At 37.6% G+C, this 27,042-nt stretch overlaps 1 protein-coding gene across 8 annotated transcripts in view; it reads left to right on the top strand.

The window, feature by feature from the left end:
• Nucleotides 1-27,042, top strand: part of herc2 (HECT and RLD domain containing E3 ubiquitin protein ligase 2) — a 244,342-nt gene that overhangs the window by 91,100 nt on the left and 126,200 nt on the right. For 4 of the 8 annotated variants that reach the window (XM_073044120.1, XM_073044118.1, XM_073044119.1 and 1 more), the window contains exons 22-35: nucleotides 3,421-3,606; nucleotides 3,701-3,871; nucleotides 6,286-6,389; nucleotides 6,626-6,776; nucleotides 10,742-10,950; nucleotides 12,037-12,169; nucleotides 13,364-13,491; nucleotides 13,609-13,804; nucleotides 14,830-14,963; nucleotides 15,678-15,851; nucleotides 15,967-16,103; nucleotides 16,946-17,097; nucleotides 21,059-21,250; nucleotides 23,180-23,248. In XM_073044120.1, coding sequence (XP_072900221.1) covers nucleotides 3,421-3,606; nucleotides 3,701-3,871; nucleotides 6,286-6,389; nucleotides 6,626-6,776; nucleotides 10,742-10,950; nucleotides 12,037-12,169; nucleotides 13,364-13,491; nucleotides 13,609-13,804; nucleotides 14,830-14,963; nucleotides 15,678-15,851; nucleotides 15,967-16,103; nucleotides 16,946-17,097; nucleotides 21,059-21,250; nucleotides 23,180-23,248 — 2,136 coding nt within the window. The remainder of the gene's footprint in view (nucleotides 1-3,420; nucleotides 3,607-3,700; nucleotides 3,872-6,285; nucleotides 6,390-6,625; nucleotides 6,777-10,741; nucleotides 10,951-12,036; nucleotides 12,170-13,363; nucleotides 13,492-13,608; nucleotides 13,805-14,829; nucleotides 14,964-15,677; nucleotides 15,852-15,966; nucleotides 16,104-16,945; nucleotides 17,098-21,058; nucleotides 21,251-23,179; nucleotides 23,249-27,042) is intronic. The other 4 variants (XM_073044124.1, XM_073044123.1, XM_073044122.1 and 1 more) reach the window with 2 other exon arrangements.

The raw sequence follows: 27,042 nt of genomic DNA, 5'->3' as shown, positions 1-27,042 counted from the left end.
GAGCTTCAGAGTGAAACAGAGCAACACAGTTTAAAGATTAGATTTTTTTAAAATATTAGCTTTATTTGTCACATGTACATTGAAACATACAGTGAGATGTGTTATTGTGCCAAATCAGAAAGGATTGGGCCAGGCAGCCCACAACTGTTGCTGCGCTTCTGGTGCCAACATAGCATATCCACTGCTCACTAACCTTAACCGTACATCTTTGAAATGTGGGAGAAAACCTGAGCACCTTGAGGAAAGTCACATGGTTATGGGGAGAACGTACAAGCTCCTTACAGGCAGTGATGAGAATTGAGTCCCAATCGGTGAAAGCTGGCACTGTAAATTACACCATTGTGTTATTCAGTTCCCCCTAGAAGGCATATATCCCAATTGTTTGGTTGATGAATGTTGGCATATACTGCCTGAATTTCCGCTGCTTCAGGATGAATTTCCAATGTTCTTTCTTCATGATACTCCCATGTTTTGAAGCAAGTCTGTACTTCCAGTCTGTTTCAGAATGCGAATATTCTTTATGATTATGGAGTAAGCCTAATAGGCCTGTTGCATTTGCCCATTTCATTTAGATCTGATACAGTGGAAGGACATCGTTCTGCTGGACCATTAGGCTAAATTTGTTTTTAGAAGTCATATAAATATAAAAACAAGAATGGAAATTCAAAATTCACGTGCTGTAATAACTTATCTGAAATAACAAATTCAAAATTCATAAGCAGTTTTTTCAGTACTTTATTAGTTTGGTTATCCTTAAGCTATATAAATGTGATGGTCAAAAGTTTTACAGGATCCTGCAAGCTGAATTCTAATCAAACCTGTGTTCAGATCTTGCGTATTGTGCATGTATCTTAAGCAATTTGTTACATGTAATCTGATTAACCATTGTGGTTCCTTTTTTTCTCTCTTATTTTTGGGTTGATCTTTGGGTTTGCCAAGATGGCTACCTAGCCAGTATCGCAGTGGCCACTCTGGCTCACCTAATGGTGTAATTGTTCATCCTTTATGTCTTATGATTGCAAGACACTGCTGGATATTAAGAACTGCAAATCTACCTCACTAGAGAGTTGTTGGACATTAGGAGAGTTAGGCAGCTTGGATTTATTGCATACTATATTGTTGCCTGCTACAGCCACCCAGGGAAGAAGGCATTGGCAGTGGTGTGGAGGGAAATGGAAGCACCAAAAACATGCTGATATTCATGTGAGACTAAAACCCAAACCCTGCAGGCCAGCTGGCTTTCAATCGTCTGATTGCTAGAAAATGAACTAGATTACTTGTGTCTGTGGCTGAATCAGTGTGAGATGAGGGACAGCTGTGCGCTCTTCCTGACAAAAATGTTGCTCCAGGATACCACCCCTGAAATGGCCATCTTGCTAGAAATTCACGTTTCAGGCCGACAGAATTCCCGCAATCTCTGGTATGAGCTGCGTTAGAGGTGCCTATGTATCTACGTTAATAAGAACTGCTAGGTGAATGCTTCGGTAGTGACTACCCACTTCTGGTGGAGTTCAATGCCATTGTGATTGTGGCTGTATGCATGCCTCCCTGTGCTAATGTTGGAGAAGCACTGAGTGATTTTGGCAGTTGTACTGCTCTACTGTGATATCAGTGACTTGCAAGCCACACACCCCGATGCTTTCTTTATTGTTGCTGGCAACTTCACCCATGCTAAATTAAAAATAGTTTTACCTAAATCCTATCAGCATGTTAACTTTACTGCCAGAGGTGAGAACACATCAGACCTGATTTATACCAACATCCCTGGTGCATACGAGGCTGTTCCCCACCCCCACCATGGATTCTCAGATGACTTAACAGTTCTGCTGATTCTTGCATACAGTCCACTAATTAAATGAGTCAAGCCAATTTTAAAGGGAGTTAAAGACCTGGCCCGAAGGAGTAACCTCAGCATTGTTTTTAAAACACTGACTGGAGCATGTTCAGGGAATTGGCTACCTACAAGCATCATATTAACATTGATGAATATGCAGGATCTGTGACTGGCTATACCCGTGCTTTGAGGATGTCACTGTTATTAAACACATTTATGTGAGGGCAAGAAGGCACACCAGGGAGTTGAGGTCAGTGAGGTTCTTCCATGCCCCCCGCCCCACTCCATTTTACAGGAGCACCTTTAAGACTGTCCTGACCAGCGCATCACTATCTTGTACAGGAATTGCAAGGCATCTGACTGCAAATACCTACAAAGGATTGTGAGGACTGCTGAGAGGATCATTGGGGTCTCTTTCCTACTGATCCTAGATACTTATCATGAGTGCCGCATACTCAGGGTCCCTAGCATTGTCAATGATCCCTCCCATCTATCCAACAATCTCTTTGATCATCAGGCAGGAAGCACTGTAATATTAGGTCAAGGACTATTAGGATGCGAAACAGCTTCCCCCCCCCAGGCCATGAAATTACTGAACTCCCTGTCACCACCCAGGCCTCGTGTATGAAGTACTAGTAACATTGTACTGTTTACTTTTTAATTTGTGTTGTAGATACACATTATTTGTTAATTTATTTGTGGTAATATTACTTTGAGTAATGTGTGAGTTATATGCTTGGTCAGGAGCACTGTTACCTCTAAGCTGGGTGGGTGTGTGGCATGCAGTAACTGAAGTGCTCCCGTGCTCATAGCCTTTGTTCTATAGCTGGAATTTTCTTTTATATAATATTTCACTAAAGTACTACGCAGTTTCCTGGAGGTGTGTTTAAAAAAAAAATCCACAGAGGAATGGTTGGACCACCCAGCCTGATTCTAAAATAAAAATAAATTAGAAGGGACATTGATTTGGAGGTACATCGCTTAGTTTGATGGTTGAATGACATGAACTTGAACTGGAGCTTGAACTTGTACATGAACTTATCTTTCAAACGTCAGTTCAATTATCCAACAAGGTTTTTCTTTGGGTTGTATCTCAAATTGTTCATCTTTTCAAAGGCTTGGTATTGTGTTTCCAAATACTTGTTGGAACCAAATAAAAATCTATTTGCAAAATCTGAAACTTTTCAAATAAACTCTTCTTGGCTTCCAGCCAGCTACGGGTATCAATGTTAATTGATGTTTCGATGACAAACTCTGCCATCGTCATTGAAACATCGGTTAAAAGCGATATATGTACCCGGCTGGAAGCCAGAGAAGAGTTTATTCATCATATACACAGGGAAAGCACCAAATCCTTTTTCTGAAACTTACATAAAATTGTTCTGCTTTTGGTAGCAGGAGTAAAAGATGTGAAAAGCCTAAAAAACTGTCTGTGCCTAACCCCTTGGCGGAGCAGTCTTGATGGGCCCAGTGGTCTCATTCTGTTGCTATGACTTATGGTCAAAATCTAAAGTTCTGCAGTGAATGAGTTAATGGCTAAGTACAAGGGGCACTTACTCTGGCTGTTCTGTTTTAATTTGATGTAGGAGTTCTGCTTCCTGAGTTGGTAGTTTGCGTCATACTGCTACTTACTAAGAATGCTGGACTGATGCAGGAGGCTGGGGCCATTCCTCTGTTGGCTGCTTTGTTGGAACATTTGGACAGATTTAACCAATTGGCACCTGGCAAAGAGAAGGATGATAATGATGATTTAGCGTGGCCTGGAATAATGGGTATGTATTGTAACCAAATTGATAATGTACAAACTTCATTTAAAACTCTTGAACAGAAGCAAAGTTTGTCATTTAAAAAAAATTGGTTTTGCAGGTTCATTGTTTACAAATCAAAACTCACGAAATAATGAAGAGGTTACTCTAATTAGGAAAGCTGACCTCGAGAATCATAATAAAGATGGTGGCTTTTGGACCATAATTGATGCAAAAGTTTATGACATCAAAGATTTCCAGGCGCAGTCGTTGAGTGGGAGCAGCATACTTGGTGAGATTAATTTATAATAGAAGGAATTTCACCATCTTAATTTAGATGTGACCATGACATACAATGTTATTTAGTTCAGTCAGATTTCAGCACTCACTATTGTGCTAATGTGTCTGAACAGGTTTCATGAAATTTTAACCTGGATCATCCTCACAACACTATCCTTCTAGGTATTTTTGCTGATTTAAAAAAATACAACCATTTAAAAAAAATGGATAATAAATTTTAATTCTCTGTTAATTATAGATGGCTTTGAACAAAAAAGAGTTCTCATCCATCCCGTGGACTTAATAAAAAAAACATAGATACATGGAAAACCTACAGCCCTTCGGCCCACAATGTTGTGACAAATATGTACTTTAGAAATTACCTAGGGTTACCAATTGCCCTCTATTTTTCTAAGCTCCATGTACCAATAAAGATTAGCTTTATTTGTTGCATGTACATCAAGTAATTGAAACATAGAGTGAAATGTGTCATTTGCATCAGTGACTGGTGTCAGCTTGCGAGTGTCGCTAGGCTTCAGGCATCAACATGGCATGTCCACAACTTACTTACCCTAACCGATGCATCTTTGGGCGGAAACCTATGCACATGGGAGAACATACAAACTTCTTACAGACAGTGGTGGGAATTGAACCTCAAGCACTGACATGGTAAACCCTTACACTAACCAATATGCTACTGTGCTGTTCCCATATTGGCAGGAATGCCTGCTACAATAGTGCCAGTTCCCCAGATAAATATTTCAACCAGTCATTTAAGAAAAGTCATATGTCCTTGCACAAATAGATCTTTTAAAATGTGCTCATAAAGCTTTTTGCCTTATACAGTATGTATAACTAATATTTTTTTCAATTCTGTATTTTCAATCAGTTGCATTATCTTATCTTCAGTCTTCAGTTCTTTCATCCATATGAGGTGGTTTGCAGAAAGAGTGTTTATATGATGTTATGCCCGGTTTGCATGCTCAGGTCAAGTTGCTCTGTCCCAACAACGTAACTTTTAGACACCTTTCTATTTTCTGTTCTTGTAACAAATTTTTATGACTGCTATTATGACATTTATGACATTTTTGTGCCTTAGTCTCATATTCATTTGGAATTGACTGAGGTTCAAGTGAACCATTATTTCAGCTTCACAGGCCACAATACTTTTGAACTGTGGTCTGCAAGAAAGTGTACAATTACATTGTTTTAGTGTTAAGGTAATTATTGAGAAAGCTAAAAACTGTGGTTATGTACAGTGTAATTTATTGGCCTCTGGTGTAGATAAGTGATTGGAAAAATTTCTGACAGGAAAATAGCTCAGCTGCATGGGCACTGACTAGAAAATAAGTTGGTTGCATAGGAAATTGACCGAGATCATTTCAAAATGAAAGGTGCTGAAGACTAATAAAGTTGATGTGATAGCTGGATTTGGAAAGTGATGGCTGAGCCAAAATTGACAGCTTTTAAGAAGTAAAATGACTCCGAAATCCCATTATTTTGATGCACAAAAGACATGGTATGTTATATAAAGAGAAATCCCTGATCAATTATCCCAGGTAGCAAAAGAATCATTTCTAATTCATTTTACTTTTGTTTTTAAATTACTTGTAAACTTTTTGTAATAGCCCTTGTCCTTTATATATCAATAAATGTCTCACATGACAATTTCAGCTACTCAAAATTGGCAATTTTTTGCCATTATTCTGTCATTGACAGTTACTTTTTTTCTTTTCATTCTTACCTGTGACAGGTGGAGTTTAATTTACATGTCGACCAGATTATTTTGCCTGCTTTTGGGCATGTAAGTATGGGAATGTTGAAACCACGTAATGGAATACACATGAAACATAAGAACACCAACGTTAAAAAGAGCGGAAGTAAACCAATTGGCCATTGAGCTTGCTCTGCCATTTAGTAAAATCCATTATTGGTCTTGCACTACTTTCCTACTCTGTCCCCAAAGCCTTGACTCCCTTGTAGTTCAAATGTATGCCTTAAATATGTTGAATGGCTCCACCTTCACACCTCTCTGTCAGTATTCCTTGTTTGCTCTGGATCATCATTAGGGCATCCTTAGGGCAATGTTGCTACTTTTGTCTTGCTGTACTCCATTGTGTTGATGTAACCAGGCATAAGTTGCATTTACGACAGACGTGTGCCAGGTCTGTTATGATTAAAGGTTTTGGAAGCCTGACACATGGGAAGGGGAAGAGCTGTTCAGCGTAAACTAGTTGAGACAAAAGTAACACAATAATTCTGAAATGGGAAGATGCTTAGAAAGGGAAAAGTGACTGGTAGAGTTAAAAACTGATTTGTAGAAAAGCATCTAGTTAAAAGCTAAATGAATTTTTTCTAAAAAGCTTTCTGTTACTGTGAAAATAGCTGATGCTAATAGTGGTGACAGAAACATATTTTTGTTTTCAGCTCAGTTTGCTGGAGAAGATCCAGTGGTTGCACTGGAAGCTGCTCTCCAGTTCGAAGATACTCGTGAATCAATGCAAGCATTCTGTGTTGGCCAATATATGGAGGTAACTGATATATTCAGTGAAGATGGACTAAGATCTTAATTCTAATGTTGACTCGGTATTGAATGAATGCCTTATTTTGCTGCTCACTTTGATTTAATAAATAACAATTTTTAAACAAGTGAACAATGTGTCACACAATACTGGCTGTAAAGTAAAGCAAATCTATTACTTCATCTCAGCTCATATTGGGGAATTTAAAAATATGAACGTTTTAATTTCTTGTATTTCCATTATAGCCAGATCAGGAAGTAGTCACCACACCGGATCTTGGCAGCTTATCTTCACCTCTAATAGACACAGAAAGGAACCTTGGTCTTCTTCTTGGATTACATGCTTCATATTTGGGAATGAGTACTCCTTTGTCATCTCTGGAAGTTGAATGTGCCAGTAAGGATGCTGACAGTACACAATGAAACAAATGGCTAAGTTTGTTTAAAAAAAAATGCACACAAAAATATTACTTTTTGCATCAAATTTTTTATAATAGATTTAAGGCTTTTAATGACTCAGATTTATCAGTAATTTAAAATAGTGAGGCAGTCATGAGGGTAGAACTGATAACAACTTCTGTTATCTGCTTGGGTATTTAAATACAGATTGAGAAGGTGAATTTGAAATCAGATGTGTCAGTATTACAGTGGAGTAAATTGAATTACAGGTGCATGAGAAAGGAGCTGGCCAAAACTGATTGGAAGGAGACATTAGTAAGGATGATGACAAAACAGCAATGGCTGGAGTTTCTGGGGGAAATTCAGAAGGCACTGTAAAGGTACATCCCAAAGATGATGAGGAATTTGAAAAGGTGGGCGAGGCAACCGTGGCTGACAAGGGAAGGAAAATATAATAGAGCAAAATTTAGTTGGAAGGTAGAGGATTTGGAAGCTTTTAAAAAGCAACAGAAGGCAACTAAGAAAGCCATAAAGAGAGGAAGTATTAAATATGAAGGAAAGCTGGCTAATAATATAAGAGGATACAAAACATTGTGGAGGCAGTAGTAATGATCTTTCAAGAATCACTAGATTCTGGAATGGTTCCTGAGGATGTAAAATTGCAAATGTCACTCTGTTTTTTAAGAAGGAAGGGAGACAGAAAAAAGGAAATTATAGGCCAGTTAGCCTGACTTCAGTGGTTGGAAAGATGTTGAAGTCTATTATTAAGGGTGAGGTTTTGGACTACTTGGAGGCGCATGGTAAAATAGGCCAAAGTCAGCATGGTTTCTTTAAGGGGAAAATATTGTCTGAGAAATCTGTTGGAGTTCTTTGAGGAAATAACAGGCAGGATAGACAAAGGAGAGTCAGTGGATGTTGTTTATTTGGATTTTCAGAAGTCCTTTGACTAGGTGCCATGCACAAGGATACTTAACAAGGTGAGAGCCTCTGATATTACAGGGAATGTACGAGCAGGGATAGAAGATTGGCTGACTGGCAGGAGTCAAAGATTGGGAATAAAGGGAGCCTTTTCTGGTTGGTTGCTGGTGATGAGTGGTGTGCTACAGGGTTAGATGTTGAGACTGCTTCTTTTCACGTTGTATGCCATTGATTTAGATGAAGGAATTGATGGCTTGGTGGCTGAGTTTCCAGATGATACAAGGATAGGTGAAGGGTCAGGTAGTGTTGAGGAAGCAGAGTGTTTGTAGAAAGACTTAGATAGATTGGGGGAATGGGCAAAGAAGTGGCAGATGACATATAGTGTAGAGAAGTGCATGGTCATGAACTTTGGCAGAAGGAATAAAGGTGTGGACTATTTTGTAAATGGGGAGAAAATTCAAAAATCAGAGGTTCAGAGGACATGGCAGTTTTCATGCAGGATTCCCTAAAGGTTAAGTTGCAGGTTGAATGGGTGGTAAGGAAGGCAAATGCAATGTTAGCATTCATTTCGAGAGGACTACAATACAAAAGTAAGGATATAATGCTGAGGTTTTATAAGTTATTAATCAGATCACACTTGGAGTATTTTGAGTAGTTTTGGGCCCCTTATTTAAAGAGTCTAGGAACAGAGGGCACAGTCTTCGAACTAAGGGTCATCCATATAGAACAGAGATGAGGAAAATATTCTTTAGCTGGAGGGTGGTGAATCTGTGGTATTCATTGACACAGCTGTGCAAGCTAAGCTGGTGCGTAAATTTAAAGTGGAGGTTGACAGATTCTTGATTAGTAAGGGTGTCAAAGGTTGAGGAGAATAGGGTTGAGAAGGAAGATAAATCAGCTGTGATTGAATGGTGGAGTGGACTCAATGGGCTGAATGGCCCAATTCTACTTCTAGGAGTTATGTAGAGTGCAAGCTGTATACAAATACCAGCCAAGATTGGTATCAAATCTGGATCCCACACTGATGCTAACAGTATTAATTACTATCCTACCTTGCTGCCAGTAAAGAGCTTATCCTGATCAGTCTCCACAGATAGCTTAGAATGATATTTCCATTAAAATATTTCCTGATGAGTTTGCACATCTTTGCTGGCATTGGACACAAGTTGAATGGTGAAAGCCAATGTGTCTGCAGCTAAGAGCGTTATATAAGGGCTCTGGGCCATTATTTCCTTCAAAATTAACTTTCACATCAAATGGCTTACAGTTTGGAATTTTTGAGATTCAGTTTTGTTCAAGTACCTTTTAAAATTGAATTTAAAGATTCAGGATTTCACAACCTTTATTTCTAACTATAAATTTTTTTCATGGTATATGACCACTTGGTCAAATATGTACTTTAATATGAAGGATGGGTTAATTGTAGATCTTATGATCTGAGATTTTTTTAAGAGATTGTTCAAGTGGAGAGTCTTAATTAGACCATAAAACCATAAGATATAGGAACTTAATTAGACCATTCACCAATTGAATCTGCTTTGCCATTCCATCATGTTTGATTTACTATCTGTCTCAACCCCATTGTACTGCCTTCTCCACATAACCTTTGATGCCCTAACTCAGGGGTGTCAAACTCATTTTAGGTCAGGGGCCGGATTGAGCAAAATGCAGCTTCATGCGGGCCGGATCAGTCGGACGCGTGCGAACGCAGCTTTCGTTGCCTCCGTTTTTTCAGCCTGCTCTCATGTGTCTCAGTCTCTGCTATAACTACAAAGTGTTTCACTTTACAAATTCCGTTTCTTATGAAGAAGACTGCCGAATAAACACTAAAAACCCTGAAAACCTGGTACCTGAATAAACTCAGCATTAGACATATCATACGCCATAAGCGCTTCGATTACTGGGGCCAGCTTTAATAGTAATTAGATATTATTTCGCGGGCCAAAGATAATTCCACCGCGGGCCAGATTTGGCCCGCGGGCCTTGGGTTTGACATATATGCCCTAACTAATTAAAAACCTATTAACCTCTGCTTTAAATATACCCAGTAAATTGGACTCCACAGCTGTCTGTGGTATTAAATTCCATTGATTCATCACCCTCTGGCTAACGAAATTCCTCCATATCTCTGTTCCAAAGGGACCACCCTCTATTCTGAGGCTATGCCCTCTGCTCCTAGACTCACCACTATAGGAGATATCCTCTCCATATCTACTCTTTCTTGGCCTTTCGATATTCGATAAGTTTCAATGAAATCCTTCCGCATTCTTCTGAGCTCCAGCAAATACAGGCCCAGGGCCATCAAATACACCTCATACATCAACTCTTACATTCTCGGAATAATTCATGCACCTCCTCTAGACCCTCTCCAATGCCAGCACATCTTTGCTTAGATAAGGTGCCTAAAAACTGCTCACCATACTCCAGGTGCAATTTGACAAATACTTTATAAAGCCTAAGCATTTTCTCCTTGTTTTGATATTCTACTCCTTTCGAAGTGAATGCCAACGTTGCTCTCCTTACCACTGACTCAACCTACAAGTAAACCATTTTGGAATCCTGCATGAGGACTCCCAAGTTGCTTTGCACACCTGACTTTTGAATTTTCCCCTGTTTAGACATAGTCCATGCCTTTATTCCATCTACCAATGTGCATATACTTATCCACCATATTATATTCATCTGCCACTTCTTTGCCCATTCTCCTAAGCTAGCTGTCAAAGTCCTCCTGCAGTCTCTCTGCTTCCTCAACCTACCTGTCCTTCCACCTAGTATCTTCGTATCATTCACAAACTTACCCACAAAGAGTTTCGGGTTTGGTTCATAGTGTGTACAAGAAGACAATAATTGATTTGTGCTAATCTAACAAAAATTCTGGATCATGTTAATATACATGATTTTAGTTTTTAGTTATCAAAAATTGATCCCAATCACTAGGTTAAACTTGTTTTATCATCTTGGGATTGTTATCAGGTAAAGTTTTCAGTTTGTGAAAAATACCCAGTCATTTGTACAACTAACTAATGCAATTTTCATGTTTAACAGAATGGCTTCAGTCTTCCCTTTTCTCTGGTGGCCTGCAGACAAGTCAGATTCATTACAGTTACAATGAAGAGAAAGATGAGGACCATTGCAGTGCCACCACCACACCAGACAAGGCCAAACTGTATGTGCGGAATTTAACACTGGGTGATCACACTCAACCGTTCTTGCAAGCAATTGCAGACAATAACATTCAAGATCACAGTGTAAAGGTATGTACTTAAACGGGCTTGGGAGGGTAAATAAAAATCTTTTATTGTGCCTGTTTCTACTCCGAAATGTATTAAAACTGCTGTTGCGTAAAGCTTGCAAAAAAAATTGCATGAATTAAAGAAAGGTGAAATGTAAATCACCTTATTTTTAAGGTGATTGAAGGGAATTATGGGGGGATATTGGAGGTAAATTCTTTACACAGTGACTAGTGGGTGCGTGGAATGCACTGCTAGAGGTGGTGGTGAATGCAGGTACATTAGAAACTCCAGCCACATGGATGATAGAAAAATTGAGGCCTATGTAGGAGGGAAGGATTAGATTGATCTTTGAGTAGGTTAAAAGGTTGGCAAACCATCTGGGCAAAATCACCTGAAGAAATGGCAAAGAATTTAAAATAGAAGCTAGCTGCTCTCATAGCTATTTGGAGGCAAAATGTCTATGCCCAATTACAGGTTTTCAAAATCAGTCACTATGTATAAAAATAGTTGTTATAGCTTCCTTTTGTCTTGGTGTGGCATTCCAGCACACTTGTGCCCCAGGCTTCCACTCTTCAAAGGTTCACTTTAAATTTCAAACCTTTATTCAAGTTTTTGTTCAGTGTATCAAAATCTTTTTTGTTTTTGCCTTTTCATCTGTATAACCCATACTGATGTTTTTAGGAACTTTTATTTTTCTTTCAAACATTTAAGTGAATGCATGGTGGTGTTGATGTTGCCATCGTGCCCCGAAACTGACCTCCATGAACCATAATCTGTGATACCTTCAAAGCAGCCACGTGGTAATTTGGGAATAGGAAATTGGGTGGGAGGTGAGGAGGGGGGAACTGTAGCCTTAAATTGTTTTTAAAATGAATGTAAGATCAAATTCTTTGTATGATTTTTGAGAAAATTGATACCGTGTAATAATTTTTAAAGTAGAGGCTCCTAACCTGCTGTCCATAGATCTCTCAGTTAATGCTAGGGCTCCATGGCATAAAAAATGAACCCCTGTTTTAAAATATGTGATTTGAAATGAATTTCTATATATTCTCCAAATCTTGAGTTTCTTTGCTTGAAAATTTTTGTTGTTTTATATTCCATTTACAGGATTTCTTGTGCCAAATAGAGCGCTCTTGTAAGCAATGCCACCTGACAACACCGATCACCTTCCCTCCTGAGCATCCTGTAGAAGATGTAGGCCGGTTACTCATGTGTTGTCTTCTAAAGCACCAAGATTTAGGTTGGACCTTTTACTAGTCCTCGGCTGTCTTTATTGATAATAGTTATTTTTAATAATTTACATTTTGAACTGTGGGTGAACTTTTAAGTTTCAGAAGTTTAAGCTACAATAAGCTTTGAACAGAACTGGTGATCTAATGTTATTTCTTTAAGTATCATGTGTGATTCAAGTAGTACTGCTGCCAACACTTTAGTCACCTTTTAATTGGGCATTGTCTGCAAAAGGCAGAGAGAGAATGTCATCAATATGGTTTAGCTTCTTGATTCTAACTGGCAGATGCAAACATTTTAATTGTCCAGATTTGCTGAAAGGAGAATGTGCTAAGAGATGTTCTGTTATGATTATTGTAAATGAAATGGTAATGAAAGATTGCTGATAGGAAACAATACATGCTGGAATCATGACTTTTGTGCTGTTAAGAAATTCTAAACATGGTACATGTAATATCCATGGATATTTAGTTCTACTATCATCAAAGCAAATACTTAATTCTCCACTATCAGTGCTGTTAGTTTCCATTGCCTCTCCTACACCATCAACCCAAAAGGAAGTTCATTCTGTTCTTTCACAAGGAGCAACATAAAAGGTTGTACTTCATGTGGTCCAAAATTGCAGTTAATTCCTTTGGTGGAAGCAAAATTCCCCAAAAAAGAAGCTGCTTTAACCTTTGTAGGGTAAACAAATGAACTCTCACTGTTTCTATTGTGGGAAGTGGCAGGATGCAGAAACATTTAAAAGGCTAAATTTGGAATTAAGACGTCTTTTTCAATGAAAGAAAAGAGGAAGACTAATGAAAGTTCAGCTAAGAAACAGACTGGATGAGCCATGTGACACATTATTTTCATGTTCCATCTTCTACCAAAGATAAAAACGGGGGGTAGTGAAGTGAGTTGCAGAAATAGTGTAAACTGAATTAGTTTCTAGTACATATACCAAACTTGAAGTTGTTCACGAAGGCCAGCAGTAGAAAGGATTGAATTATTTTTAAATTAAGATGAAAAGACATAAGTAATATGATGTCCAATACTGGATAATTTCACGTCTTCCTTCCTTCCAATATCTTTGAGTTGTTGACTGTGGCCACAATGATGTATATAGCCCTAAAATCAGGTTTTAAAATCTCCCATAAAGTATTTGCTCACTGTTTGACTTGAATGTAATGTGTTCTCTTTTTGTTTTGCAAACTTGATTCAGGCCATGCAGCCTTGTCTGTTATCAATCAGAATGTCCTAGGAGTGGATCAGGGAAAGCTGAAATCTTTGCCTAAATCTGTAGGAGATGTTTGCCGGGTAGTATACCAAGCCAAGTGCTCATTAATAAAGGTAAATTTCATGTGCTTGTGCACAGCGTTGCCACAATTAATTTTTACTCTGAAGGTGCTATCTGGGTGATATGTAATGGTTTGCATTCTTTTCAAATTGTCTTGTGTTAAATCTTAGACCCACCAAGAGCAAGGACGATCATATAAAGAGGTGTGTGCACCAGTGATTGAACGACTTAGGTTTCTGTTCAATGAGCTGCGGCCTGCGGTCAGTAATGACCTTTCTATAATGTCAAAACTAAAATTGCTAAGTTCATCTCCTCGGTGGCGCAAAATTACCCAGAAAATCATCCGTGAAAGGAGAAGGATGAGAGGTGTGTAAAATTAGAATCTATTCTTGGCAATTTAAAGCACCCCCTACCAAATGTCTTGTTTGAAGGCTGTGTACTTTACATTGTTAATGGAGAATACATGCTATAAATTTCAAAATGAAATGCAGTATTGGGAGGACAAAGTGTTTCTGAATATAAGATCAACAACAAATGAAAGCAGTTCGTGTTACAGCAATGATTTTATTTCTGTAAGACCAGTAAATGTCTTTGAGGTGTGAACCTCTAACTTAGTGTAGTAGAACTTCGATTTTTCAGTGTGTTTGGGACTTTTGTTTGCCGGATTGGCAGATTTCTGGATTATTTTCATTTTTTATCTAATTGCTATTAATTAACTTTATAACATGTTAAGCAGTATGATGATATATTTTCCAATGAGCCATGCAAGTTGTTGGGCCCCAGTGGACAGAAAGGGAGTGTAGGAGCTGGGGCTCCATCTGATCTGTTAGAGGATGCCTGGGAACAGGGGCCCCAGAGAGTGGAAACTCGACGTGACAAAGAATGACTGATTAGCCTGATACCAAATTATAGGATTTCTGAATAGTTGGATTATCAGAGTTTTACTGTAATGTGAAGAAAAATTTCTAATAATTCAACCATTGAGACTCAAATGCCAAATTAAAATGTAATTGAATATTAACATTTCAAAGAAACATCAAATGAGTACCTAAGTCTCAAGTTTGTTTTTCTGGTCAAGTGTCACAATCAACTACAATCTTCTCACTTAAAATCTGTTTCAAAGCTTTTTGTTGTTTCTAATCCAAATTGACGTAAGTTTTTTGACTGATGTAGTTTAATTTTTTTAGAGTGAATTCCAGCTAAATCACATTAATTTTAATGACAATATGCTAATAAACCAAGTAAGAAGTTATTTCATGTTACTGCTTTAGCTTAATTTTCTGTGTTTTTTTTTCATCACAACACTTGGCACCCTATATGCAAAATATATATACTTGTGGCTTTCTTTTGGACATGATTTATAATACCTAAACTGTGTGGTGACTTAACAGTTCCAAAAAAGTCCGAATCGGCTGATGTGGAAGAATCAAAGATTGAAAATAATGAGAGTGATGTCGAAGATTCTTGCGTTGTACCTCTTAATCCTGGGGGTGTGGATAAAAAAGCCATTCCTGTGAAATCAAAGGTGACAGAATAACAAAGATTCTGATTTCATATGAAATGTATCTCTCTTTAAACAAAAATCTGAAAGCTTATTGTTATAGTTGATGGACTTGGAAATTTGAGCTGTGAAGAATAAAAACAAATCATGGTCATAATATATTAGTATTTCCACTATTTATAACTTTTCATATTTTACATTATATTTGATTGACTTTAAATATTTCAATTTCTTTGTTTATAAGAATTAAACTGGACAAATCTTTGCTTATTGCTTCTTCTGTATAAGCCTCTCTTCAGAGTGTACCTTTTAAATTAGAGGTACCCAACCTTGGACCCCTTGCTTAATGATATTGGCTCATGGCATAAGAAAGATTGAGAACCTCTGCTTTAAATCATGCTTGCTGGCTGTTTCTTTTGTAATTGGTTCATTATTGTCAGATCCAATGAAAAGCCTTTGTTTGCATGACATCCAGACAAATCATTCCATATGTAAGTACATTGAGGTAGAACAAAAGGAAAACACTACATTCTGCATTGTCTGTAACATAGAAAGTTCCCCTTGTGCCCAGAAAATGTCCAGATATTTTCCTCATACCCAGATAATGACTAAATCTTATTGGAAACTAGAGATGTTGCAGTAATGAACAAACATATTTCTGACACTTTACATTTTGAAATTTGTTTTATTGAATAATATTACAATTTTAATTTGTATATTTTCACTGATATAATGCAGGACAAATGGCAACCTCTCCTTTCATCTGTATCAAGTGTTCACAGATACAAGTGGCTGAAACACAATGTTCAGAGCTCTTTTCCACAATCAGCGTTAATGGCTAACATTGTTGACTTTGCCTTGAAAGAAGAGCCAATTGATGTGGAGAAAATGAGGAAATGTCTTTTGAAACAAGTAAGGCAGAATTGGGATCTAACTGACTAGAATATTGACAAAATTTCATGTTCTGTCAAAGCTTCCCAGCTTGACTGGTTCTTAATAACAATTGATCTGGTATTTTTATTTACAGTTGGAGAGAGCAGAAGTCCGTTTGGAGGGAATAGACACGATGCTGAAATTAGTTTCGAAAAGTTTTTTACTTCCGTCAGTGCAATATGGCATATTATGTGGTTGGCAAAGACTCATTCCTGAGGGAATAAATATAGGGTAAAACAACATTAATTTTCTGTATACACCTGACTTACGTGAAAGTACATGGAAATCGATGAACAGCATAGCAGCTGTTGGCAGAAGTGGTAGTTTATTGTGATTCTATACTTAATCTAATGTTGAAAACCCTTCTTACTGTTTCTCAATTTTCTGATGCATACTTCTGCTTGGGAAAAAATTGCATTTTATGTTGTAATGTTTTAAAAATTAATTTGTTTCATGTAGTGGTTTTAATAGACCACAACCAGACAAAATTATTAGTTTGGCTGTAAAAGTGCTCATATTCCATTTTCTTTTTAAGTTATGGTAATCTTTTTTAAAAGATTTCTGTGATTTAATTCTGTGGCAAAAAGGGCTTGGGGAAGTGGGGAAAGATTACCATGGATTTAGTTGAAAACAACAAATAGGAAGACATGGTAACAGGATGCTGAGACAATCACATCTAGATCAAGGATCAACTTTATTCACCATATACATTTATATACATTACAACTTTCTTGGTCAGGGCATGACGTGCATCAAAAGCAACATTCAACAATTAGGAAGAATAAAAATATAAAAATTACGTTAAGGGTTCAAATACAGATAGTAGCATGGTTAGCCATATTGAAGTTTTCTGTTTGTTTTCACCTCTGAATATTGAACATTGTATTTTGAATTTGTCTGATAATTTGTTAACTGCTTCATGAGACTAATCATAAATTTTGAAACTAAATGTATTACTTAAGTCCGTCACTTTATAATGTATTACTGTAAAATATTTAAGATAACACTAAATGCTTATGTTTTGAGTTTTATTACATTGTGACAATATACTGAAATGAAAGTCCTCTCTTTAGTGAGCCTGTTTCAGACTGCTTGAAAGACGTGGATCGCATTCCGCCATTTAACCGTATGCTGCTTGAAGTTACTTTTGGCAAACTTTATGCTTGGGCCATTCAGAACATTCGCACCATGTTGCTGGATACACAACAAAGATTCGATGATCTAGGTATTTAAAGAGTGTAAAGAACTTGTGTTCCTTTCAGTAGTGAGTGCTATTCATTCCCCTTTTAGTAAATGTTATGTGTTTACATATCAGCATTTAATAGAAATTTCTTAAAGGATTTGAACACTAAAATTCCTAAACAAGGTAATATCAGTTTTTTGCAATTGTACATATTGGGGTATCAATATACTTGCTATACTTGAAATAATTTAATTGCTTGAAGTTTTAAAGTTCCATAAATATTCAAAATAATTTGAAAGACATACTTTTTATTGGAGTGCCTTGAGAATTAGACCGGTACCTTGTTATAGACCAAATAGGTGTGCTTGTTTACGCAGTTATAAATTTGCTACAGGCTTAGAGAAAAATATGACCATTCACAAGCAACAGGCAGTTTCTCAGTGTCTTATCAGCAGTGTACATGTAGGCTTGAAAACAAGTGTATGTTTATAACGTAATAATCGAAGAAATAATCAAGAAGACTGGTGTAGTTGCAGATCTCTAAACTCTAGGGAGAGAAACACCTGTCACGTTCATAAGTTCATTTCCCCTGTCTGTCTGGACAATACCAATCTTTTTCAAAGTTTGTGACCGTTTCCAGGAAGGGAAACAAATCTTATTATAATACCTACTGAGAAGTTTTCTCTTTGCTGAAGGGAAAGGCTGTTCTGAGATCATATATCACAATGGTAGTGCTTTGACTCTTTGCCAACTCTTGAAGCAATCCTATTCACTCCTTGTAACTCATTCTCTTACATGCCCTCTGATTTCCCCTGAAGTACTTGGGACATTTGGTAGGTGTTAATTAATTTAACAAACAGGGCATCTCTTTGTTGTAGGAGGAAACTAAGCTATGTAGGGAAAATTCTCATGACCAAATAATTGGAGCGAGATCATGATCCCTGTCCTTGCAAAATCCACTGGTAGGATAACAGGGACAATGCAAGTGTCTTTCTTCCTTCCTTCCCTAGCTACCCTCTCAGTTTGCTCCTTTGGGCAGGTCAGGTTGCTTACATTCAACACCAAATTCCAAACATAGATTGGTAATTGTAGTCCAAATTTTTTAGAGGCAAACTGAGTCAGGGGTGATTAACCCTAAATGTGCCAGATGTGATTCCAGCCGGTGGAGTGTTTTCTTTTGGATGTCCTTTACATTAGTCCCCTCATCCCTTATCTCTGTCTCGTGTATTTTTTATTGTTTTGGTATGTCACCACCTATAATAGCTTTTAGGCATGTGTGGTACTGCACCTGTTGTGGCCTCAGCTATTTTTATTGAATGAGGATGGATCAGCCTTCATTATTATGATTATAACAATAGAGTGAAGAATACATTTGACAATAATGGGCTGCTGATGGTTGATAGTATCTCATTACTTCAGAGTTTATTTGGCTTCTGTTTTGTAATGATGATTTAGCAGCCTTCAGCATCACTGAGGATCTACCCTGAGCTCAACATATTGATGCAGTGCAAATGATGGCACAACAGTGGACATATCCCATTCTGATATGCCTATCCATGGCCTCCTCTATTGTCAAAATGAATCCAAACTCAAGTTGGAGGAACAACACCTTATATACTGGCTGGGTAGCCTCCAACCTGATGGCATGAACATTGACTTCTCTAACTTCCGTTAATGCCCCTCCTCCCCTTCTTACCCCATCCCTGACATATTTAGTTGTTTGCCTGTTCTCCATCTCCCTCTGGTGCTCCCCCCCCCCCCCCCTTTCTTTCTCCTGAGGCCTCCCGTCCCATGATCCTTTCTCTTCTCCAGCTCTGTATCACTTTCGCTAATCACCTTTCCAGCTCTTAGCTTCATCCCACCCCCTCTGGTCTACTCCTATCATTTCGCATTTCCCCCTCCCCCCTCTACTTTCAAATCTTACTATCTTTCCTTTCGGTTAGTCCTGACGAAGGGTCTCGGCCCGAAACGTCGACATCGCTTCTCCCTATAGATGCTGCCTAGCCTGCTGTGTTCTACCAGCATTTTGTGTGTGTTCTTGTTTGAATTTCCCGCATCTGCAGATTTTCTCGTGTTTGCTGCACAACAGTGGCTATGTTTTGTTAGGTATTTGAGGATATTTGGTATGACACCAAATACACTTGCAAATTTCTACAGATATCCCATGGAGAGCATTCTAACTGGCTGCATCACTGTCTATTTTGGGGGAGGGGGGGGGTTCACTGCACAGGATCAAAATAAGCTGCAGAAAGTTGTAAACTCAGTCAGCTCCATCATTCCCAGTATCCAGGGTATCTTCCAGAATCGATGCCTCAAAAAAGATGGCATGTTTCAGTGTTTCTATCCATCATTAAGGACCCTCATCACCAGGATGTGCCCTCCTCATTGCTACCATCAGGGAGGAGATACAGGAACCTGAAGGCACATACACTGATTCAGGAATAGTTTCTTCCCCTCTGCCATCTGATTTCTGAATGGACATCGAACCCATGAACATCACCTTACTACTTTTCTCACTTCTTGCACTATTTATTTAATTTATTTTTCAAAAATAAACGTACTATTTACTGGAATTTACAGTTGTTAGTATGTATTGCATTGTACTGCTGCCTTGTAACAACAAGTTACACAGCATCTACCAGTGATACCAAACCTGATTCTGATTCAGTGTACTCTACAAGCCTGTGGCATATTAATGCCTCTGTGTAGACTGTCAAATAGGCCTCAGTTGCTTTGTATGTTTTATCAGTGATCAGTTTTTTTCACCATATACATTTACACGTATTGGGAGTTTGTTGTGGTGTTGTAGGTGTGACTTGCAACAAAAAGCACCGACATTCAACAATTATAGAGAGAAAAGAATTATATAAAAATAAAGTTAGAAGCTAAAGTGCATAGATAAAATGTGCTTAGATGAAATTTATACCTAAAATTTCCTCTTCCTTTTGCTGCCAGTCATTGACTTGCCATCACCAATATGTGGGACAGCTGAAGTAATTACCCCAGGCACAGAAGATAAACCCATATCTATGCTGCCAGATGTTTTCATGCTGTGTGCCATTACTGATAAGTTAGTGGAAATGCATCTGCTAGAGTTATAGTGAAATAATCTGCCGTAATACGATCATTATCCAAGGCAGAAGCACCACATAAATTTGTAGTTGTGCTGGCATTAAGTTCATGAATTTTGATGTATTTGTTTTGAATAAGCAGCAAAACAACAAAATGTTCGAATTTACTACATAAACGACCATTTCTTTTTCAATATATTTGTCTCTTAATTCCTAACTGAAAATACTTCCCCAATACAAACACAGAATTTACAGAGGCGTCAGCAAAGCAGTTTAACAAAACCTCAATAGAAATCGCAAAATAAGGTGACTAATTGTTATAAGAGATAAGAGCAGAATTAAGCCATTCTGCCCATTGAGTCTGTTCCACCATTCCATCATAGCTGATTTATTATCCCTCTCAATCCCATTCCTGCCTTCTCTCTGTTACCTTTGATGTCTTGACTAATCGAGAAGCTTTCAACCTCCTTTTTAAATAGACCCAATTGCTTGGCGTCCACAGTTGTCTGTGCAATGAATTTCATTGATTCACCACTCTGGCTAAAGAAATTCCTCCTCATCTCTGTTCTAATGGGACTCCTTGTATTCTGAGGCTGTGCTGTCTAGTCCTAGACTCCTCCATTATAGGAACCATCTTCTCCAAGCCCACTCTATTCTATAAGTTTCAATGAGATCCACCCTCATTCTTCTAAACTCTAGCAATTATACTAATTCTTATGTGGAATTGTAACTTCTATTTGTGAACACAAAGTAAATATAACACAGTTTTAGAATTCTGGAGCACTTACAATTGTAATGTAGTGGTGGTCTGTCTTTTGAATGAATATTTCATAACTTAATTATTTGCAATGGGGTCTTGGTCATTTGACTATTCTTGAATGCAAGGTAACTGCAAGATCAAAATTGTACTAATTAAAACATTCTATTTTTAGGAGTGCAGTCTGTTTCTCTGCAAACTGTTACAAATGAGAATCCTTCAGGACCAAGCCTTGGTACTGTTCCCCAAGCTCGCTTCCTGCTCATCATGATTAATATGCTAACTCTTCAGCATGGAGCCAACAGTCTGGGTCTTCTGTTGAATTCTGGTTTGCTCGCATTGACTCAAACAATTCTACGTCTGATAGGTCAGTAAAATGTAAACGCTGTGGTATGATTCTGTTTTCCAAGAATTTTCATTTTCTTTCACTTATCTCTTTAATTTGGTCTTCTGTCATTTTTTAAATCTTTATAAAGGAAGATTGTTGACATATGTGACCTTAGCACAGTTTGGAGCCAATTAAAGAGGTTTATTGTTATATGAAGATGTATTGCTTTTTTGCTAATAAAAGCAGATTTTGTAGCAATCTTCCATGAATAGTATCTGGGATATCAATTTATGAATTTTCCTCTTCCCCATGCAGCTCTTGTTATTCCATTGTTTATAACCTGTGTCTTGTTTTTTACTCATAATGAGGAGTTCACCTTTATTCCTGCTTTCTTATAAGTATTTATAAACTGTTAGTACACTTTTATCTTGAAACATACACTCAGTGACCACTTTATTAGTTACACAATTATTGTGGTCTGCTGCTGTAGCCCATCCACCTCAGAGTTTGATGTCTTGTACATTCAGAGATGCTCTTCTACACTCTACTGTGTAACACGCGATTATTTGAGTTACTGTTGCCTTCCCATCAGCTGGAACCAGTTTGACCATTGTTCTCTGACCTCTCATTAACAAGGCACTTTCACGCATAGAACAGCTACTTACTGGATGTTTCTTTTGTGTTTTGCACCATTCTCTGTAATCTCTAGAGACTGATGTGCGTGAAAATCCCAGGAGATCAGCAGTTTCTGAGGTACTCAAAACCACCCTGTTTGGCAGCAACAATCATTCCACGGTCAAAGTCACTTAGATCACATTTTTTTCCTCATTCTGATGTTTGGTGTGAACAACAACTGAATCTCTTGACCATATTGCACGTTTTTATTCATTGAGTTGCTGCCACATTATTGGCTGTTTAGATATTCACATTAATGAGCAGGTGTACTTAAAGTGGCTACTGAGTGTATTTCTGTTATAGTCCCAGCTTGAGGTCAATTCAAGCTCAAATAAAAACAATCTCTGTCTTTTCTTTCCTCTCTGACTCTTTAAGTGTCAGTTGATAATTGATTTTTTTGTGTGTTCTTGAGGCACTTGAACAGTAGGGTTAACTTGTAGGCAAGGAGAGAACCCTCAGGTCCTGTTGCAAGATAGTCTTAGATGGGGAAATTAAAATTTGGTAAGAGAATTACTGGTTGTTTTGTAGGTGGTGCTGGTGCTATGTAATGAATCCTGAACGAATGTGATTTGTTTGATAATGTGGCAAAGTCTAGAGGGAAAATGAAGAATGACCTGAGCTGATGACACGAAAGGCATTAATCTTGGCTCTCTAGGCAGAGTGGGAACTGAGTTTAAGAGGTTTTGATGTGGAATGATTTGGGAAATAGGCGCAGTAGGATAAAATTATTTCACACCTCACTGTTTTCAACATACTAGGGTCTTTATAAAAATTATGATTCCAGGTCTGTTATTGAGCTCCTTTGACTGTTTTAGCCTGCACAATATATTTTTTTCCTACTCTGACAATTTGGATAAAAGTACACTATTTCAGAGCTAAATCTTGTTTTTCCAATACTTTCATTATATTTTTGCCTTTCAATTGCATAATTTCCTTCTGACCTGCTCTATCAAGTTAGCCTTTCAAATGTACTTGTAAATATCATTAAAGCCCTTAAAAGTGTAGAAATTGTTTCCTGATTTTCACATAATTTCCTAAATTCCTTTCATGATCTCCTGACTGTTAAAATTTTGACTTTAATCAAGTTCTGAAGCAGCCAGCTGCTTATATATATATATATTGTATGTGTGTTTTTTTTTACTAGTATGTAGCCATCATTATTTTCTTATAGAAATTAGTATTTTTTAAAAACTGCTTTCCTTTGCTATAAAACTTCGAGGAATGATAAATATTGCCTTCCAAAAATGACCTCATTACCAGTCTATCATTCAAAGAAGCGATTTGTACTTTCAGGAACAGGACCGTCCATATCAAAATTGGAAAGAAACAGATTTAAAGGTGGGGCTGTGTTGTGCGCATTCGGTAAGTGTGCACCTTAGGTATTATGGAAACATGGATTAAAAAAAATATGCAGTGCTTTTTGTTACTATACTAAAATTAAATTTTTAAGATTTATTTTTGAATATAATCTTCTATGACTTGTGGGATGCAATTAATATAACTGGGACGTCTGAAGTTTCTTTACCCTGGGATTTCAACTTGATTTAGTGTTCACCTTTATTACTTTGATTTTCATGTTGATAATGTTTATCTCAGGACAGATCTAGATTAGTGTAGCTACCTTAACTTGGATGTTTTCTTAATGAGGTTTAGCTTGAGACTATCCAGCAAGGTCTTCTTTTCTTGCCCCAACACAGAAAGGAAGTTGTATTTAATTGTATCTTGTAATTAATGTAAAATTGGGTCTGAGCTGTGTAGTTTTCAGTCTCCAGAAGACTGTTGGAGTAGTCAGATGATGAACATTGAAAACACTGGTTTCAATCTCAGAAGTAAATGAGGTCAAAATTTATCCAAGGATATATATATCAGCCAAGCAATTTGATTGGTATGGAGATAGTAGGAAGAGCAAAGAGGATTTGGAGAAGCCTGTTTTTTAGAATTTATAAGTCATTGTTCATGACATTTTGATAAAAACATCTTCAGCTCTTTGACAGGAAAACATTGGAGAGGAGATATGAGGTCCCATGTAGAAGCCTGCAAAGCGGAAGATCAGATGAGAAGATGATATTGTTTTATGCTAGTAGTGTTATTTTCTGCTATTAGACTAAGTATGATTTTGCACGGTTTAGAAATCTAAGACTTCAAAAGTATCTGTGGCAGATGGGTCAGAGTGGAAAATAAAAATACAGTGAAATGTGGCTGAAGATGGAATGGCCAATGGAATGACTTATCTGAGCTGAAGTAAATGGAAGTCATTTTGAAAGGAAGAGGAGCAGAGGTTGAGGAAAGGGTTATCATTTAAATGAGAGGTTCCCAACCTCTCTTTATGCCATGGACCATGACCATTAAGCAAGGGGTCCGTGGACCCCAGGTTGGGGTCACCTGATTTGAATGGACAAATATTGTAGAAAGATGCAAAATGAGGGATTTGAGAACTGTTTCTGAAGCACACCACAGCATATATGTGCAGCAGATAATTGAGAAGGCTAATATAATGCTGGCTTTTGTTTCATGGGGTTTAGCTATAGAAGTAGGTAATCTTACTACAAATATAAAAGGTGCCAAGAAAACCACATCTACTGTACTGTGACAGTTTTGGTCCCTATATTTAAGAAAAGATGTTAATATTGGAGATGGTTTAGAGAAGGTTTACTCGGATGATCCCAGATGTTATTAAAAGGTTGTTTCAGGAGAAAAGATTCGGCAGGTTCACCAGGAGGACAGAAGGATGAGGTGTGATCTGATTAAAATATAAAATCAGTGACTACTGGAAGGCTGTCTCTCTCTCTCTCTCTCTCCATAGGAGTTAGAACTAGAGGGCATAGTCTCAGAATAAGAGCACACACATTTAAGTCTGAGATGAGAAAGGATTCTTTTTTCTGTTTTAAAAGAGTTGTGAGCCTCTGAAATTCCTTTAAATTGACTTCTTGAATAAGTTAGAAGTTGAGGAAAAAATGATTAATCAATAAAGCAAAGTCATGATGATAGGATGTGAAAGTGAACTTGAATGTTGGATCTGCCATTATTTTGCTGTATAGTGAGGCAAGCTCTAGGAACATTGTTTGGTGTTATAGTCTGAAATTGCTTACAGCTAACGCAGAGCCCAGGAACAATAGATAGGTATCAGCAGGTTAGTGGAATAGGGTCAAAATAGCAAAATGTAGGTCATGGGACAATGGTGAGAAAGAGGTAACTGAATCATTCATCTCTGTTAAATTTTACAAGCTTGTTGAGCAATCGAATAAAGTTTCAGGATGCATTTACTCAGAGAAAAGAGAGCCTGGTATTATTTTTATCATCTGGCATGAGCCTTGAGTTATTAATGATTTTGCTGATGAGTGGGGGATCCTGAATGCTACTTGCAGTTACGCCACTTCTAGAAATGAATAACTAAGCAAGGTTTCCTCAAGTGTAGTCTCCATGAACTTGTAACAAAGCGTTCATGTTGATAGAAGAGCTTTGCTAGTGACAACAGCTTTGGCTGTCGGAGACAATGACCTAAAGTAGAAGTGAAGGAATGGTCCAGGAACTTGATGCCACAGAGGTGTGGGAATTGAAGGACGATCATCTCAGCATCCGTATGTTAGAAACTGTGACAAGGATAGGTGCTAGTCAGAAGAGAGAATTGATGCATATAAGGATTATTTTAATTTTTGCAAGGATGCAGGGAATGTATGTTACAACTACAGGCTAAGGAGACCTTGAAGATAGTAAAGCGAAGAGGATGTGTTGTAAATACTTGGCGAAATCCACAGGGGTTCGGGGCTTAAGTAAGTTTAGAATGAAGGAAGGAACCACTTACTGAAATAAAGATTAAGAATGAAATGGAGTTAAATGCTGAAAGAAATTTTGGTATTTCTGAGAGAGAGAGATAGTATGGGACAATGTTTTAGTAATTTAGAGGCCAGGAGAGAAGCCAAAATGTAATTTTGAATAATCAAAGTGATGGAAGTATCACATAAGATGCTGGAAAAACTCAGCAGGCCAGGAGGCATTGAAAGTGAGAAATGGACAGTTGGCTTTTTGGGCTGAGACCCATTGCTATTTGGCTGTCTTTGGTAAAGAAAATGGTGGGGCCATCTGTCAGGCAATTTTTAATTAAGGCCAGGATAACCATAATTTTATCAATATATTTTTTAAAAAAGAATTTAAACAAGCACTTGAACAACCATTGCAACCATCTGTTTTCAAAAAAATCTAGATTTGCGCACATTAAGATATTTCTGATGTCTATCAATGAAGTTACCTCTCCTGAATATTAGTCCATTTAGGCCAGCTCTCTCTGATCAGAATCAATCTTGCAATAAAAATGTATTTTTCAAATATGTAGTGTTGGTAGAGTGAAGGGGAAATAAGAATTTATTTCTAATTTGTTGATCATTTTTAAACAGGCTATGATGTGAAAGGAGCTCAGTGGATGACCTCTTGACCATGCTAAGCATGTCGCTTCCTTAAAGATATTATTTTCATCACCACGGACAGTGAGGCAAATGAAGTGTTGGCTGCCTGTCTGTTATTGACTAAACAATCAAGTTCTAAATGAAAATCAATGTTTATATTAGACCAATTAATCTAGTTCTTTAATGCAAGTCATTAATGTTTTTGTCCTTTTAATCTCTTAATAGAAATGAATAGGCAAACAACACACCAGGTACCAACTCTTAGCAGCCCACAATAGACTACTTTGATTTTGCATGAAATGAAATTCTGGCAATGCCTTTGGTGCTGGATCTCCAGCTTTGGGTTGGTTTTTTGTTAAACCCGTCACTTAATCAGTTTCCATGGGCTTTTGGCCGTGGGTTGTCTTGGATCTTGTTATGAGGTTTTCCTAGCCATTGCCAAAAATGGAATCAGTGTAGCTGTCCAGCTGCATCCCATATCTAGCTTTCCACAGTTTGCAATTCAAATCTTGAATGGTGCATGTGCTTTCAGGTAATCCTGCAAAAACGTGGTAGCCGGGCCATTCCAAAATCTAAAGAACTTCAGACTGTAAGGTCATTTGTTTGGGTTTTGTGCAGTTTTTTTTTAATGATCTGTTACTTGTTGTTTCTGTAAAGAAAATGAAAAATGCTCAGAAGTGACCATATCAAGGATGCACTATTTGTGATAAACGTATTTATTTGTTTCTTGTCTCCTGGAGATGTTAAGAATATTAT

This window comes from Hemitrygon akajei, chromosome 4, assembly GCF_048418815.1.
Source record: "Hemitrygon akajei chromosome 4, sHemAka1.3, whole genome shotgun sequence".
Classification (NCBI taxonomy): domain Eukaryota; kingdom Metazoa; phylum Chordata; class Chondrichthyes; order Myliobatiformes; family Dasyatidae; genus Hemitrygon; species Hemitrygon akajei.
The sequence above is the reverse complement of the archived record's forward strand: the minus strand, read 5'-3'. Positions and strand labels throughout refer to the sequence as shown.